This window comes from Rhopilema esculentum, chromosome 16 (genome assembly GCF_057945365.1).
Source record: "Rhopilema esculentum isolate cy_ngs chromosome 16, ASM5794536v1, whole genome shotgun sequence".
NCBI lineage: Eukaryota > Metazoa > Cnidaria > Scyphozoa > Rhizostomeae > Rhizostomatidae > Rhopilema > Rhopilema esculentum.
This window is the reverse complement of record NC_142830.1, coordinates 6,725,156-6,740,766: the sequence shown is the minus strand read 5'-3', so window position 1 is coordinate 6,740,766 and position 15,611 is coordinate 6,725,156. Positions and strand designations below refer to the sequence as shown.

The following is a 15,611-nucleotide window of genomic DNA, read 5'->3' as shown; positions in this document are numbered from 1 at the left end:
TTACCAAAATATCACTGCCGCTTCAAAAATTTTGACCCCCTCCCCCCGTACACTGTTGGTTTAGTTTCTCTATATCTTCATACAGCTTTCAGTGAAGAAATTTTTACCTTCAGGATCAAAACAGCCCAATTTAACAACATTGTAATGGGGAGAGGGGGGGCTAGGGATTTTTTAAAAAAAGCTTCAGCTTTGCGCAAGTGTTCCAACAATTTTGGCAAGGATTGTAGCATGCATTGAACTTGAAAGTGTTGCCAGGTAACAATGTAATTTGAGAAAAATGAGTAAGCATAGCCTCCTTAAATGACCTCTGCGATGGCACGGTGCTCGAAGCACTGAGGCTTGAATATCTTGAGGTGGTTTTCTGGTTGCTTATTTGGCATCGAGAGGTGCTGTTTTTGATAGTAAGCTATACTTTGCTGTCAAAAGTGATGCCGCAGAATTAACAAATGACTTAGATGTGTTAAAGTCACTTCATTGTCATGACATTAGCTGGCATACACTCCTCATCCATCTTCAAATAAGCGGAAGAAGACAATTACAACATTAGAAGGAGGAGTCGAGAACGTTATTGAAAATGGGCAGTGAGTATGAGAAAGAATCTTTGCTTTTCTTAAACAAACTACCTGAAAAACGTTTTTCAACGCGTTTACCAGTATATTTAATTACACAATAGGCCTTGGTAAGTAAGATTTTGTTAAGGAACTTGTGTGTGATGACCAGATTATAAAATCTCTTTAGCGTGAAGCTGCCGAAACAAAATTTCATCGTCTGTGAATATGCAGGCCCCGCGGCCCCCCAGCCCCCCCTGCTCCGCGGTGCCTGATATGTGGGCTGAATCGTCAGAATTATTAAATACAACGAGTATTTATTATTATATACAACGAATTATTTAATATTAACGAGCAATTATTAAATAAACTTTAATCATGGCAAAACAAGGAAAAATATGTAAACAGTTTAGATTACATAGACAAAAAACTATTTATGCAGCTTCATTCGAAGGCTGTTGTTAGAATTTCCAATGCGAACACAATACAAATTGAAATTTAATTAGTTGCTGATCTTAAGATTTTGACATCATTTTTTATTTTGTTATTGCCTAGAATCTGTTCTCAAAATCCACAGGTAATCAATTTGCTTAAAATTTGTATGCTTTTTCAACTGTTGTTTATAAACCACAGAAGGGTAGTCAATAGTTTTAAACTTGAATTACTTATTTTATTGATCTAAGTTCATCCTCTTATTCATTTACAAATCTTAGATTTTTCTCACAATGTCTATGAATTTAACATCTAGCCTTGAAGGCTACCTATTCTTTACTGGGCATTTTGGTAACAATCATATATAAGTTAGCCAACAGCAGTGGGGGAGGGGTTGAGGGGGGCATTTGCCCTCATTACTTTGGCAGACAATGGTATTTTGTTCTAAATCAATGGGAAAACATGACATCATATTATCAAAACAATTGGCTTGGCCCCCCAATATTTGACCAAGTGTCTGCCCTTGGCCAACAGGACAAGAACAATAACCATTACATTTTGAGTAACAGTCGCCACCAGATCTTACAACAGATGTTTTGAAAGAATAGTTATTCTTCTTGATTAAATCTTTTGCAAAAGATACAAATTAAACTTGCAAAAAACCAAAATTTGTATTTCATCAACATTTATAGGGAAATGATTTTATACTGAAAAATGTTTTTGTTTAAGATGCACATGTGAACACCAAAAACGGATACATTTGAATATGCTAACAACAGCAACAAAATACGTGCTTTCTAGCACACCAAATCTCAAAAATTTTGAAATTGAGAATTCACAATGAACTGGTAGCTGTAACAACAAAGTTTTTCACAATTTGCTTTTATTTAATTTCATTCATAATGACGTCAATTTGCTGAGGATTCATGAACGCCTCTCTTCAAAAATGAGGCCACCAACAGCATTTTTGTTGGAGCAGTGTGAACACTTGCTGTATTAAAATCGTATTCCTTTGAAAACGGATAAGTGTGAACAGACAGCATTTTCATCAACATAAACAAAGCGAAACAAATACAAAGCAGTGTGAATGTAGCCTAAGTTAATCAATTGGGAATTGTAGTTCTATGTACACATATTATGTTCTTAATCTTTAAATTTCAATGAAATTTAAATTTCATCTGCCAAAATTGTTACTTTGCCCAAAATTTAGCAAATCGCCATATGAACTGATAGATATGTCTAGTGGGGTATAAGAATTGAGAGGTACGGATGCAATTGGTGAATCTAATGTTCAATGGCTCAGTGATTTCTCTCAAACGCATAGTACCAATATTCAATATTTTGATCATGATACATAGCACAAATATCCAGGGGCAGGTCCAGATTTGCTTGAGGTAGAATTTTATTCTCTTTGTTTGATTTGTAGTCAAAGCTACTTCTCCTTAAAGTGCAATATGGAATATTTCTCTAGACATAGAGGTGTGTTTATCGCCACTGTTTTTACACCTATATCAATTCTTTCAATGTTTTTACACTTGTCTCTGTTTATCTTATTAGATTTATTAGCACAAAATGTTGACAAGTTATCATCCCAAGACATTCAAAAAACTTAGAACAATGCAACAGATAAGATGTGTAGCCAGAATGATCTGACCCGTTCTTTGCTAACCAGCCAGAATTGAGTGATAGTCAGTTTGGGGATTTGCTCTGAAAAAGGCACCCAAGACAGCACAAATAGTGCTAATTTTTTTGCAAACTCAGATTCAAATTGGTAGCTTAACTGATAGGGTATGAGTAACCATAGTTTTTCAATTTTTTTCCTGAAGTTCTTCTTAAAAGGGGGCATTCCATTCATTTCTGAATATTTGTATATTTAGATTAGAATGACCATGTTCCAGATAGTAGGCGTGTCCTGTAAATACAATGGGCAAATACAAAATACAATGTAGTCACTTAAAATCCTGGAATCCACTCTGAATATTTACACAACTTATGTCATTACACTTGTTTCACCATCTTATCATTATGTCCACATTTCTAAAAGATTGGCAGTGTCTGGTGTCAGTCAAATTTAACTTTGAAATTTTAAAGAATACCAATGATACAGATAGAGAGTAAGGACTCTTGTACCTTAGAGTAAGGCTTGCTTTCACCTGGTGTTTTATGTGCAGGGCTCATTAATAATATTTTGTGCCTGCAAGTGCAAAGCAGAGTAAAAATGTGTCTGCAAGTAAAATAGGTAGCAATTTATAGTCATAAATTGCACCCTATAAATTGAGAACCTCCTTGTTACGCTCAGTGCTGCTACACCAACTTAGGTTTGTCAAAATCATATACCTTATCAATATCATCATGAACTACATGTAAAAATGAGCAGATGGCATAATAAATGCTACCAGTTTTTATCTATGAGTTGTTTTGGGTTGTCAAGAAGCCCTATCGTTGTTATCGATTTCATCAAATAAAGACATCTTCAGTAAAAACTCTTTTTAATATCTTAAAAGCTTCACTTTTAATGGAGCAGTTTTGTTTGCAACATCTTCTTTCAAGGTTTCTAAATTTTAGGATTTTGCTTTTGCTTCCTTGGCAAAGGTTGCAAGAAATTCGACATTACACTGGGCTTTTCTCATTTCAAAGATGTGAAAAATAGCCATCAAAGGCTCTATTACCAATTACTTTCATTGAGATGTCTTGTTATAAGAAGCATTATATTAGGATTCTGTTTCTTAGCTTTGAGTTTATCATTTTGTTTTTAATGGATTATTTGGAAGTGTACCATGAAATTTTGATCAAATACGCCAAAAGTTGATGGCTACCAGGTTCAAAAGCTTGAAGACTTAAACTTAAGGGAGTGTGCTATTTTCAGCCTACTATGCGCGAGTGAGTTTTACAAGTCATAACATAATACTCTGAGAAAAAAGCGATTCAGTAGTTGTTAATGATATCTTCCACCAAGAGATGATAGAGGAAAAGAAACAAACAGCGACCTTTATTTTGAGAATCAAATGGCGCCTTTAGAATAAGGACCTTCTGTCATTTTGGTAATAAAGACTTGCAACTACTACCTTTTATATTTCTATTTGACCATTCAATTTCGATGGCAAAAAATGGATTGGGTATACCTAAGTGCCAAAATCCACTGAGTCATGATTTTCATGACTGCGATGCTATTGGTTGACCTGGAACTGGTCTCATGAACACACCTCGTACTGATCGAAAAAACAATTTTCATCAATAGCAAGTTGTCAACAACGGATGCAAATATCACATGAAACAGCAGCGATCACGCCGAAACCAAATGACCCCCTATAGAGAAGGCCTATTTACCATGACTCAATGCCTTTAAAGAAACATGACTGTAATACAATAAAGGTAAATAAAAATCGATTCAGAAATGTGCCTGCAGAAATTCCTGAGGATAAATTTTGTGCGCTCGTGCAGATTAATGAGGTCTGTTTATGTGGCTTTTTTAATGTAGGATAATAGCTAAGTTTTATCTGTGACACCTGGTATGCTTATATATAATATATTTTCCCTATCAATAATTAATTATTGCTTTATAAATAAGTAGGCACCAAAGTTCAGTGAGGCTTCATTTAATATCTGTATACATTTGGCATATATCTGTTATTGTGGCTATCATTTTTTGGTATAAGGTAAATTATATTTTCTTTCATGATTTTTAAAATTGATTCTTGTTGTTCTGACTTTTAAAATCCAATAAGTTTGCAAAGGTATGTATGATATTTCTGTTGACGTGAATGCTTGGAACATGTAGACTTATTCGAAGGACACAGACATATCTTGATAAGCATAGCAATTCGGTGTCCTAAAATTTGGCTAAATGTTTTACATTAATTTTTGAGCTGTTGGTACTGCAAAATTCGAAAATAGCATGTAAAAGCAGAAACATGGCATACGAGTACTTTTATATCCAGATGTGAATTGATAGTAACATGAAAGGAAGAAAAGTGGGTTTGATTGGTTCTTTGTTTTATCGCTCTTCTCCCTCTCACGTTACTTTCAATCCAAATTCGGATATAAATATTGTGCTTACTTTTGGACATTATCCGACGTTTTTACTCTGACGATTGTTGGGTGAAAAGTACTTGAGTATGTCTTGTTTCGCTTTTCTGTGCTATTTTCAATCTTTTATTCTGATTGTTAAAATAATGTTATTGAAAAAACTTCCATTGATCTGTAATAATGGCCAGGGAGGAATAAGCATGTAACAAAAAGTGCAAAAGGCTAAGGGACAAAATTTCAATCAAGTCATTGTTATAAAGACATTTGTGGTTCCATCCAATGCTTCATGGCTTGGGATATTTGTTTCCCTTCTTCTAAGGTTAAATTGCAAAGAACAACAGATATTGATTTAATAGTTTTTTTTAATTAGTGCAACCTGTTTTAAGGGTTTATTTTACATCAAAAATTGTACAAGAAAGTGTTATTTCAAGTCAGATTTCTAGTTTACTTTGTAAGTAATAGCAATGTACATCTTAAGTCATAGGCCTGCGGACCAGGGGAACAGGGAACAAGTGCTCCCATCTTTTCCTGAAACGGGGGTAATTTAAAAATTCGCAGATCACATAAGTGCCCCTTTTTGCCTTGCCTATATGTTACCTGTACTTTTGAAATGCTTCCTACGTCTATGTCTTGATTATAACTAAACGCAAAAACACCTTCAGAACTTTTAATTTCGTTGCTAGGCTAGGGATTATGGATAGGTAAAGAATATGAAAAATGTAAACATATGTTACACAAAAGGCCTATAACATATGTAACATATGTTAGACTTTTTGTTTAAAACAATTTGACTATCCTATTTAAAAGCTCGAGTCTGCACAAAAAGGCTGAAGTATTCAAAAACTTTTAAATAGCACTTTAATAGACAAAGATACTTAGTGAAAGTCAACCCAAGTGCTCCTTGCCTTTTCTGCTTGTATCTCATCTTTAATCCATAGTTGAAATTGTATTTAGACGTCTGTAAGCCACAATGAGTTTTATTAAGGCCTTAAAAACTTGCTCGATTTTGTCGAATCATTTTTTCTACCTACTGAGTTCGTAAAGTGTTTAGCCATTTCGATAGAAGTGAACTCGGGACGTATTGAAATTATTCTCACTTTATATAGCATATAATGTATGTGCGCTTAGCGCTATGCAACGTAACAACATTTCTTGAAGTTACCTTTACGAAATTAAACCAGTTTGTTCATCATTTTCGAAAAAGCTTGTGTTGGCCATGTTGCTCCCGAGCTTTCCCAGTCAATTTGCGCTTTTGAAATGCATGCGCTCAGAAGGCCCACCCTCCCTTCGCCGTACTTCTTCATTGGCCAGCTGCGATATCTTTCGGGATTCTGGCGTGATTTGTTATTGGGTTTTATTTGACTATTTGAATAATAGTATATCTCTCTTGGAGCCCCTGTTTTTAACTTGACTGTAAATATCCGCTCAGCAGGCCTAAATATCTAGAGCAAGCACTCTTCGGTGGAAGTTTGTGTTTTGTTGCAAATTTGCAAATTGTAGCTAAGTAGCTGTTAGGCTGGATAATTTGTTTCATCTGTTTGCATCAAGCGTAAGTATTATTTGAAAAAGTAGTTTGAAAAATCAAGATTATATTCTAAAAGCGCTATTTCGTATATTATGGGAAACTAGACTTCGTAAAAAATTAATTTGAACTCGCCATTATTTGTACGTTGGTGTCTTTTTTTTTCTTTACACCCAGAGGCCACAGAAGTGTGGTCTTGATCAAGGCTGGGACGGATGAAATCAAACTGTCGTGTTAGGCCATTAGATAAAAAGTAACTTTAAGCCACTGTAGGCGAGGATCTAGAACGGTTTAGGAAAACGAGTGAAATTCTTGTTGTATTTCTATCTTGTCTTGTCTTTATTATAGACTCTGGTTATTTGCCTTCAATTCTTGTTGTATTTCTTCCTACGTCTGCATACAAAAATCCACTGGCTTACATGTACCTTAGAGAAGTACCAAAAAGTAAAAAACATGAGTAAAGCACACTCTAAGTCTTTGGAAATAACCAGCCTCTCATCTGGCTTTATCTTCGTGTCCATCACATCAGCGGATAGCCACTTCCAGATTATTCAACCATGTTTCTTTGCATGCTTCTAAATTTGTGCTAATATTTATTGTTTCTTTTGTAGCTATATCAAACATAACAGGAAAGGCGAGTGGCCTCTGGGCAAAAAACAAATATTATATCATCGCTGGCTTAGTGGGAGCTTTTATCATTTTCATCATTTGCTGCTGTTGTATCTGCAAGAGAAAAATGAAAAAGAAGAAGAAAAAGGATCATGAAAAAGTTAAACTAAAAACTGCTAAACCAGGAAAAAAACTGCAAAGAATACAACCTTGCAAGATCGAAAAGAAAGCTATGGTAACGTGACTGCTTAGAAGTTCCAAATTCATTAATTGTGGTTGATGATATTTGCTTAAAATTGAATGATTTTTTTTGTATGAAAACAAGTGTTTGCTTATACAAAATGTCCTTGTGAACTAGTTTCGATCCCATTCCAAATTCAGCTTGTATAACTAGAATCAGGTTCTCGTAATTTTATCGTGATAATCACTGCTAAAATTTTGGCTAGCTCCCATATGATCGATCTTATTGCTGGCTAAATGTTGACAGTTTTGACAACCAGCGTTGACAGTTTTATTAACAGTATTAAACTAAACTTACTTGTTTAGCATTTAATGACAATCAGTGTCCCGTCGTTGTTTGGTATTTTTCTTTGTTAGGTTCTTTGAAGCATTATATCCACACTTTGAATGCAAATTGCTTAATTATTCTTAATATATTATAGGAAGAACTTGGCTCTTTGAAGTTTATACTTCGCTACGATACAATCAGGTTTGTTTTTATTTTGCCTCTTGTGCCTCTTCTGTCTGCTTGCCTCTAATATTTTGTACCATACCGGACTATTTTTCAAGCTAAAGATACGAAACAAAATACTCTTACTTTATTGTAGTCATACTTTATTGTTCTGTAGTTTTACTTTAATCATGTACTTTAATCATCGCGAAGACAATACTAACGATAAACTTTTCTGGTCTTGTTTTTCATATACAAATTTCTATCACCTTGTTGCACAGTGTTCTCAATTTTGCAGTCATTATTTGCTGATTCTTCCAATTTCGCTCTGGATTTTTCAACCTACCACTTGTGTTTTAGCATCAGGCTATTTGTTTATTTCATTGATTTATTTTTAGTGAAATGTTAATGGTCACGGTTATGGAAGCTGAAGATATTCCAGTTAGAGATTTGAGTGGCTACGCTTATTCATTCGTTGTTGCAAAAGTCATGAATTTGCACAAAAGTCTGCAAGTTGATTACAAAACTAAGTTGGTTCGTGCAGGCTTCTGGCCAACGTTTAATGACACAATTGAAATAAAAGTGGAAAGTCATGAGTTAGAGGGACAGACCTTGAACCTTTATTTGTATGAAATGAATAGATGGACGAAGCAAGATGGCATCGGACAAGTCTGTATTGCTTTGTCTGGCCTAGGACTGCTCCTTGGAAAGGAGCACGTGATCAAAAGAAAGCTGAAACCGTATGACCCATTGGCGGATTATGTAAGTTATGTTTTTGTTATATCGATTCAATAAACTATTCCTATTCGATCTTTAGGAGCAGAATTTTAATCACTCTTATTGCACATTGATGAACGAAATCAACTGTTGATTTAGAAATCAAATTGATTTTGTTTGGGAAGGATTTTTTATGTGAATGCGTCATTTTGACCCCCTCCTTACTCCTGACTGCTGACAGTGTTTCCATTTGCTGTATTCCTAAACATATCGAATATTCTCTATTTAATTCGCCTCTACTGTTAAAGGACTTCAAATATGTTCTTTTAGATATGGATTTTCAGCCTGTATTTTCGTTGCTTCTGTCAACGTTTTAAAAATCACTTAAGAAATTATTTTTTATCTTATTTTAAGGGTTGACCGTCCTGGAGACCTTTCAGATAACACGCTTAGAATTTGAGCTTACGAACTGGATCGTCGAGATATTTGGTTTTGATAACGACAATGACCTTATTTTTCACATTCTTCTCAGCTTGTTGTCTGCTTTCGTCTTTCGATTCGATAGAAACATATTTTAGGGAATTTTCGTTACGCCTTTATCAATCAGCAAATTATTCACAAATTCATCTAATTCATTTCTTTAACATCGATTACATACAGCAATAATACCTGAAATCGATGGCTTCCAAACCTCCCTTTAACCTTTCGCCTCTCTCTGGTGCTTTTATTTACATCTTTGAAAGTGGATTTTGCTGTTGCGGTACTCAACTTGTGTAGCTGTTGCCACTAGCAACTGTAAACCCATAGTCTTGGGGACAATGCCACAATTCAAATCGAAATCTGAAATTTAAATTCCATGTTTTTGTGTCGATATTTTGAAATCTGCCATTTTATTAACCAAGAAACAGATTCATCAATTATTGCCAGTTGTAATGGAATTTTGAAGAAGTAGCAATAAAGTTTATCGCGCAAGTTGGACCTCAAACCTGTCATTTTGCTTCTGGGTTTTCCTGAATTTCTGCTTGCCTCACTCTCTAAGTGAAAACTACAGTAGGCTCTGGTTATAGTCAAACCAAATGTCGCTTGAAAACCTATGACAGTGAACGGGGTGTTGCTGTAAACGGAGCTAAACTGAATACCTCTGCAAATTTGGGTCTTAATTTTATGTGACTGTAACCAGTAATGTGACTTTTAAGCAGAGTGACTATAAGCGGAGTGGACTGAAGATCTCGGTGCCGACATCCTTTTTTTGACAGTTCTCTGACACCAACTAATGTTTACACACACCAGGCAATGTTGATATATTATTTTTTAGCCAACTTTTGATTGTAATTCTTCTTCCTGCAGGATGTTGAAACTGCCTCTGTTCAGCTTGTTCTTGATTACGATTCTGAAGACTGGTCATTAATTGCCGAGGTTGTGCGAGCTGATATTATCCCAATCGATGAAAGCAAGGAAAAAGAAGGTAAATTCCTTACTAGATAAGTGTTTGGAAAATAATATGGCTATGTAGTTGTTCGTGTCTATTGGCTGGGAATGTCGGGTTTAACCTACTGGGGTTATTTTACAATACTGAGCAGTACCTCCTCACATTAGCCGGTAAGACAGGTGAACATTTTCCATTATCTAATGGAAATTTCACAGTTTTATTTTAAAATGCCTCTATACTAACCAAGCTTAACAGCTGTGACGGAATGTTTTGACTCGCAGCCAAGGCTCAGTTTGCATAGCAAATAGCCTTTTGACTGTTATGAATCATGCTAAGGCAGGATTGTCATTATGGCAATTTAGGTGTTTAGAGAATGCACTGAATCGAAGCCTTCTTTTTGCATTTGCTTTGTTGAAAAATATTTGAAGGGGAAATTGAATCATTTCTCTGTAACAGAGATTGTATAAGTCTGATGTTGTCGAAAACTTACATTTGAAGGAGCTTTGCCCATAATTGGTGCTTCTTCTGTTGGATTTTGTGTTAAAATAGTCAGTAGCCAACGTTTTGAATCGAGATTCAGCACAAACCCTTTAAATTTGTGTGCCATGTTCTGTCGAAATACTGTGTAAGACTGATTCTCGTGAACTAAGATGTGCCATTATGAAGTCGCTGTTGCTGTTTACTTTTGTTTGTAAAATACACTCAATTTTTATAAGAAACAAAGGACGATGTTGAGTACTCCAGTTTCTTAATGTTCTGGAAATTTCAATACTCATTCTTTCTTAAGAGTTTATGATGTCATGAATGATGTTATGAAATGTTCGTGACCTTTTTTATCACGTCAAGAGATTCGATTCCGTTCTGATGCTGTATAAAGATGTGGGAAGTATATTTTTATCCCTTGTGTCTTCAGTTCTAGGCCAACAGGGCAATCATGTTCTTCCAAAATTCCGTCACCGTTGGATGCACACAGTGAACATTTGTGTTGTCTTCTACAAATCTAAAGCTAAATGAAGTCAAATCTAGGGCATTTTCATCTTCTTACATAACTTTCCAATAAATAATCTCTCTTCATTTTCTTTAGATTCGTATGTGACCCTGTCATTACTGAACAAGGACAGCGAGCTTGTACAAAAATTGAAGACCAAAACAAAGAAGGGAACACTGTTGCCTGAATACTGCGAAGAACTCACGTTTCAAATATCAGACAGTGTCCTGCCAGATGCCAGTATAAAGATTAAACTCAAGTCAAAGAGACTGTTGAAAGTAAGCAAAAACCCAGTCATAGGTGAAACTGTGATTCGCTCAGACTCGGAGCACTGGGATCGACTTTGTAAAACTGGTCACGTGCAAGGTTGGTTTCCAGTCTTCAAACCCTCAAAATGAAGTGATAGATTGATAGTTGCTTTATACTTGGATTTTTTGTGCATATTTATTTAAGCATATTTTTGTAACAATAGTATTTGCAGTCTTGAATTACATTTTGGCTTTGATATTGCAGCCCAGAAGTAAGGTTTGGCTGCTTGAGCCTTACCTACGTTGTGGAGGTCGCTAGATGAGACGGTCTCAGCAACATCAGTTCGTGTCAATACTTCTGTCTTGCGTTTTTTATAAAAGCTCAGTATTAGGACACCTCAAGGCTTATCCGCCTGGCTCAGAAATTTTGGAAGCGTTTCCTTTTGCAACTCTGTGAAAAAATGGTTTCCCATTTTGCAGTTAATAAGCAACTGACAATACCCATAGATTGTAACATTTCCTTTAATTTCAATGCATGTGATTTCAATTTGTTTTTTCGAGGCTCATTGAACCACATTCAACAACGTTAATTTGCTGCACTCAGTACTTTTTAGGTTTCCAAAATGTTAAAAATTTTTAGAGTAAGTAAGTACTCTAATCTACAAAGTCTTTTTCCCGGGTGTTCCTTATAAAACTTAATCATCTTTGCCACCAAGCAGACGCTTGTTTTTTCATTTACACATCAAAGTCAAAGTTTTGGGTTTTGTTTTTAATCTCTAACCGCATTTCCTCTAATGCTCTACGGGTCTCAAATAAGCGCTTCCTTTTTATAAACGCCCCCAATTTCCACTCAAAAATGGAAATAAACGCTCCTTTCAGTTAGCGCTACCGACAACAGAAGGATGATATATTAAAAAGAATTGCAAAATATGCAGGAAAGAGGACGTACAAAAACTGTCAGGTTCATTCTTCATTATTGTATCACACAATTTTACTCCATTCGCATTAACCGAATCTGTCGAAGAAAAAATATTGGAAGAATTTCATTGTAGAAGAATTTCAGGAAGATATGGATAGTTAGATTTCATTGTTATATGTAGTCTTCTGGTTTGATCATTTGTTTGTATGTATACCCAAGAAGTTTGTTTATCTGTTGTTATAAGGCAAACATTTGGTGCTGAATTTGGTGCCTCTCTAATAAACGCCGTGTCAAATTGATTTAAAGTAAAAGAAAACGCCGGGGTGGCTATTAGAGGAAATACAGTTCACATCATTTTGTAGAAGTCATACTTTTGGAAGTAATTAGAAACAATAATTCTCCTTTTTAAGAATTTTTGATAATTTTACTACATTCAAATGTTTAGTAAATCCTATTTGCTACTCAATAAAATGATAGTAAGTTTATAGATTTTATTGATAATTGCCTAACCCATTGATGACGTTGTTTCTGAACTTTTCTATTTTTTCAAAGTTAAAATCAGAAGCAATAGCATGAAAAGCTTGTGCTTTTATTCCATATCATACATTACCTTATTCAGAGACGAGCATTTGCCCTCTTTTTCGATAATAAGATAGCATTTTGCTCGATATGACGCAACGAAATGCAGGCTTTTCGAATGCAACGCAGGATAAAAGCACTGTGGGCTATTGGCTTACGTAGCAGCTGCCTGGTTTTTCAAGTGCGAAGAACACTTTTGGAGAAGTATTTTTTCACGGATGGAAAGTTTTTCATAACGGTCAGTTTGTCCTGTATTACCTTTTCCGAGTAAGGGTTGTCGGTATTTCCTCAAAGTGGGTCAAAGTGGTGGAATCTTTTATTGAAATTAAACCGTGCCGAAATTTTCATGCTGTATCTTAAAATTTAAAACGCGGTCAGGCCCGCGTTTTAAAATTTTAGCTTTTTCTGTAATTTTTAATTGAATTTGTTCACTTCAGCAGGAAATTTCGGTCAGACTCGAGAATTATCTAAATATTCAAATTATAGTAAATTGCTATCGCTATCAAACAGTCTAAACTACATGAAGTTTTTATATAAACTATTATCAACATCCATCTTTGACAACGGTCTGTAAATAGCGAGATAAAATATCGGTAACGACAATTCGGTAACTGAGAGCCAGAGGCCCTCAGGCTCTATTATAGCAAATGATCGCAGATTATGTCTCCTATCGCGTTATAGCAGATTATGAGACAGCAAAAGAAAATAGTGATTTTGTAATGGGGTCTAGGTGGTGTGACACTAACATCCCCTATGTCTGTGTGTATGTGTATGTGTATGTATGCATAAATGTATGTGTATGTATGTTATGTATGTTCTTTGTTTTTGTCGATAAATTTAACTGTTCGTGGTCCCCCGGTTACTTATGCCATAGCATCATTTATATGGCTATGCCATAGATAGTACCATGGAATGTGCGCCAAGCCTGTCCAGTCTTGTCATAGTAAATAATAGCTCGACTGAAATACACGTGGTTGCGTAACCAAGCAATTGACAATAGCAAATATTTTTCTTTATTAGCTCTTGTTTATCAGTGAACCAAATAACTGCCGCATTTGGACGCGCTTTTTGAACCAGCTGCTTCGCCTTCGCTCTTCGTAGACAGAGTAGACTGCAATACAAATTAGATTTTTATTCAATTCTTTGTCATATCCGTAGACACTTTACATCACCAACTTTTTTCCTACCTGCTAAGATGAAAAATTGTCATTTGCTTTTGAATCCGAAGCATGGGGGGATCAGAAGAGAGGCCAGTCTCGCGGCAATGTTCACTAACCACAATACCTGGATACTTGGTGTTTGCTGCAATAACTTCATTTGACTGCATTGGCTAGAATGGAAATCACAATATCCTCTTTTCTATATTTCTTCAAGAATGCAATGACATTTTTTAACTTTTGTATCGGTCTCGGCTTTTCTTTCAAGCTTTTCTTTTATTGTATAATGCTCAAACCTTGTTGGTTGCCCCTTAACCCCTTTTGAAAGTCTCCTAAACAAATTGGGACGCATATATTTGGTTTCCCGATGACCGCAGCTCTAATATCCAGAAAACAGTATCGTATCAAAGCTGAAAATCGTACCCATTACCTTACATTATCACCCGCATGTGCTCAGATATGTACATTTAGAATTTCAAAAAAAACACTATCTCTTAAACGTGTCGACCGAAGTCTTCATCAGTATATATTTATTGACGATTCTTGTCTTACAAACGACGACACTGACGTGCATGTACGGGGAAAGCAACCCAAAGTGCTTTTAACGTCTGAATGTGTAAACACCTGACTTTCATAAGCACGCGGTAGAAATTACTCTTGATTAAACAATTATTTGCAAAATAATAGCTGTGCAACTCTGGGCAATCAATTCAAATTGATATTTGATTCCTTGCAAATCAAATGGAGCAAATAGCTCTTGTAGCTCTCAATTGAGGCAACAGACTTTCACCAAATCAAATATCGAAATTCCTTTGACTACAGTTGGGCTGGTTGTTGTATTTACTTAAAATGAGTGATGTTCCTCTTTTATTGGTCATTCGTTAAAATTGTGTCATAAGTCTCAATCATTTTCCTCCAAGTGCAAAATTTTGTATCATCCAGAATCAAAATCGGAAAGGTCTTACCCAAGACGTAGGTATCTATTGCAACCCCTCTTTTGTAACAGGTGAAAACTCCCCCTGACGAGAAATTTTCTAACAGGGAGTTCCTTTTCGAAAGATCGAATGACCGAAAGATCGAAAGATCGGGCATTTTTTCAATTCCCCGAGCCCCCTGCAAGCTGGAGTTCTTTGTCCTCAGTCTTCACTTCCCGAAAATTGTATCACCTTTTTCTTTTTGAGGCCTATCTGTGAAGTAAAATTTAACCCATACCCTGCCAGTTAAAGATAAGCTTCTTTTCCCCTGCCATTATTATATATTACCCATGAGAAAGAATCATGGTGCTTCTAACATTGGAGTTGTTAAGCCCCCCGTTCATTAAGCTTATGACAGCCCAAGCCCTTCTGAATAGCATGGAAGTGTAATGAAGCTCTTCTTTTTTAGTAATATGGCTTACCTAAGATTTGTTAAAGCGAAAACCAATTTAATGGACCACGTTTCTTTTTCACCTACTGATCGAACTAGCGCATTAGGAAATGCATGGCATGGATTTCTTGCCAAAAAAGTGATGCTTGTTCAATTTGAGCGGGGTGTTTAAAATTTCTCGTAATAGCAATCCTTCTCGTGAATTTTCATGCCAATGTCAAACCTCAGATGTTTCATGAGCATTTTAGGAAGATAAACATCGATCCATTTTATCCTGTTTTAGACTTCTGTAGTTCCGACAGCTTAACCTGAAAATGCCAGGATACAAACCACAGTCTTGTTCCCTTTCTGTAATCTTTTCCAACCCCATCACAAGCAAAGCCATGGTGAGATGATCCCATT

The 15,611-nt window shown here is 35.7% G+C and overlaps 1 protein-coding gene across 1 annotated transcript; it reads left to right on the top strand.

Moving 5' to 3' along the window:
* Positions 1–303: 303 nt before the first annotated feature.
* Positions 304–12,621, top strand: LOC135681946 (synaptotagmin-B). Its single transcript, XM_065196617.2, has 6 exons — positions 304–581; positions 7,140–7,372; positions 7,800–7,846; positions 8,206–8,569; positions 9,872–9,989; positions 11,038–12,621. Exons 1-6 carry the CDS (start codon positions 575–577, stop codon positions 11,337–11,339), a joined length of 1,071 nt encoding a protein of 356 aa, XP_065052689.2. The 5' UTR covers positions 304–574; the 3' UTR covers positions 11,340–12,621.
* The last annotated feature ends 2,990 nt before the right edge of the window (positions 12,622–15,611 follow it).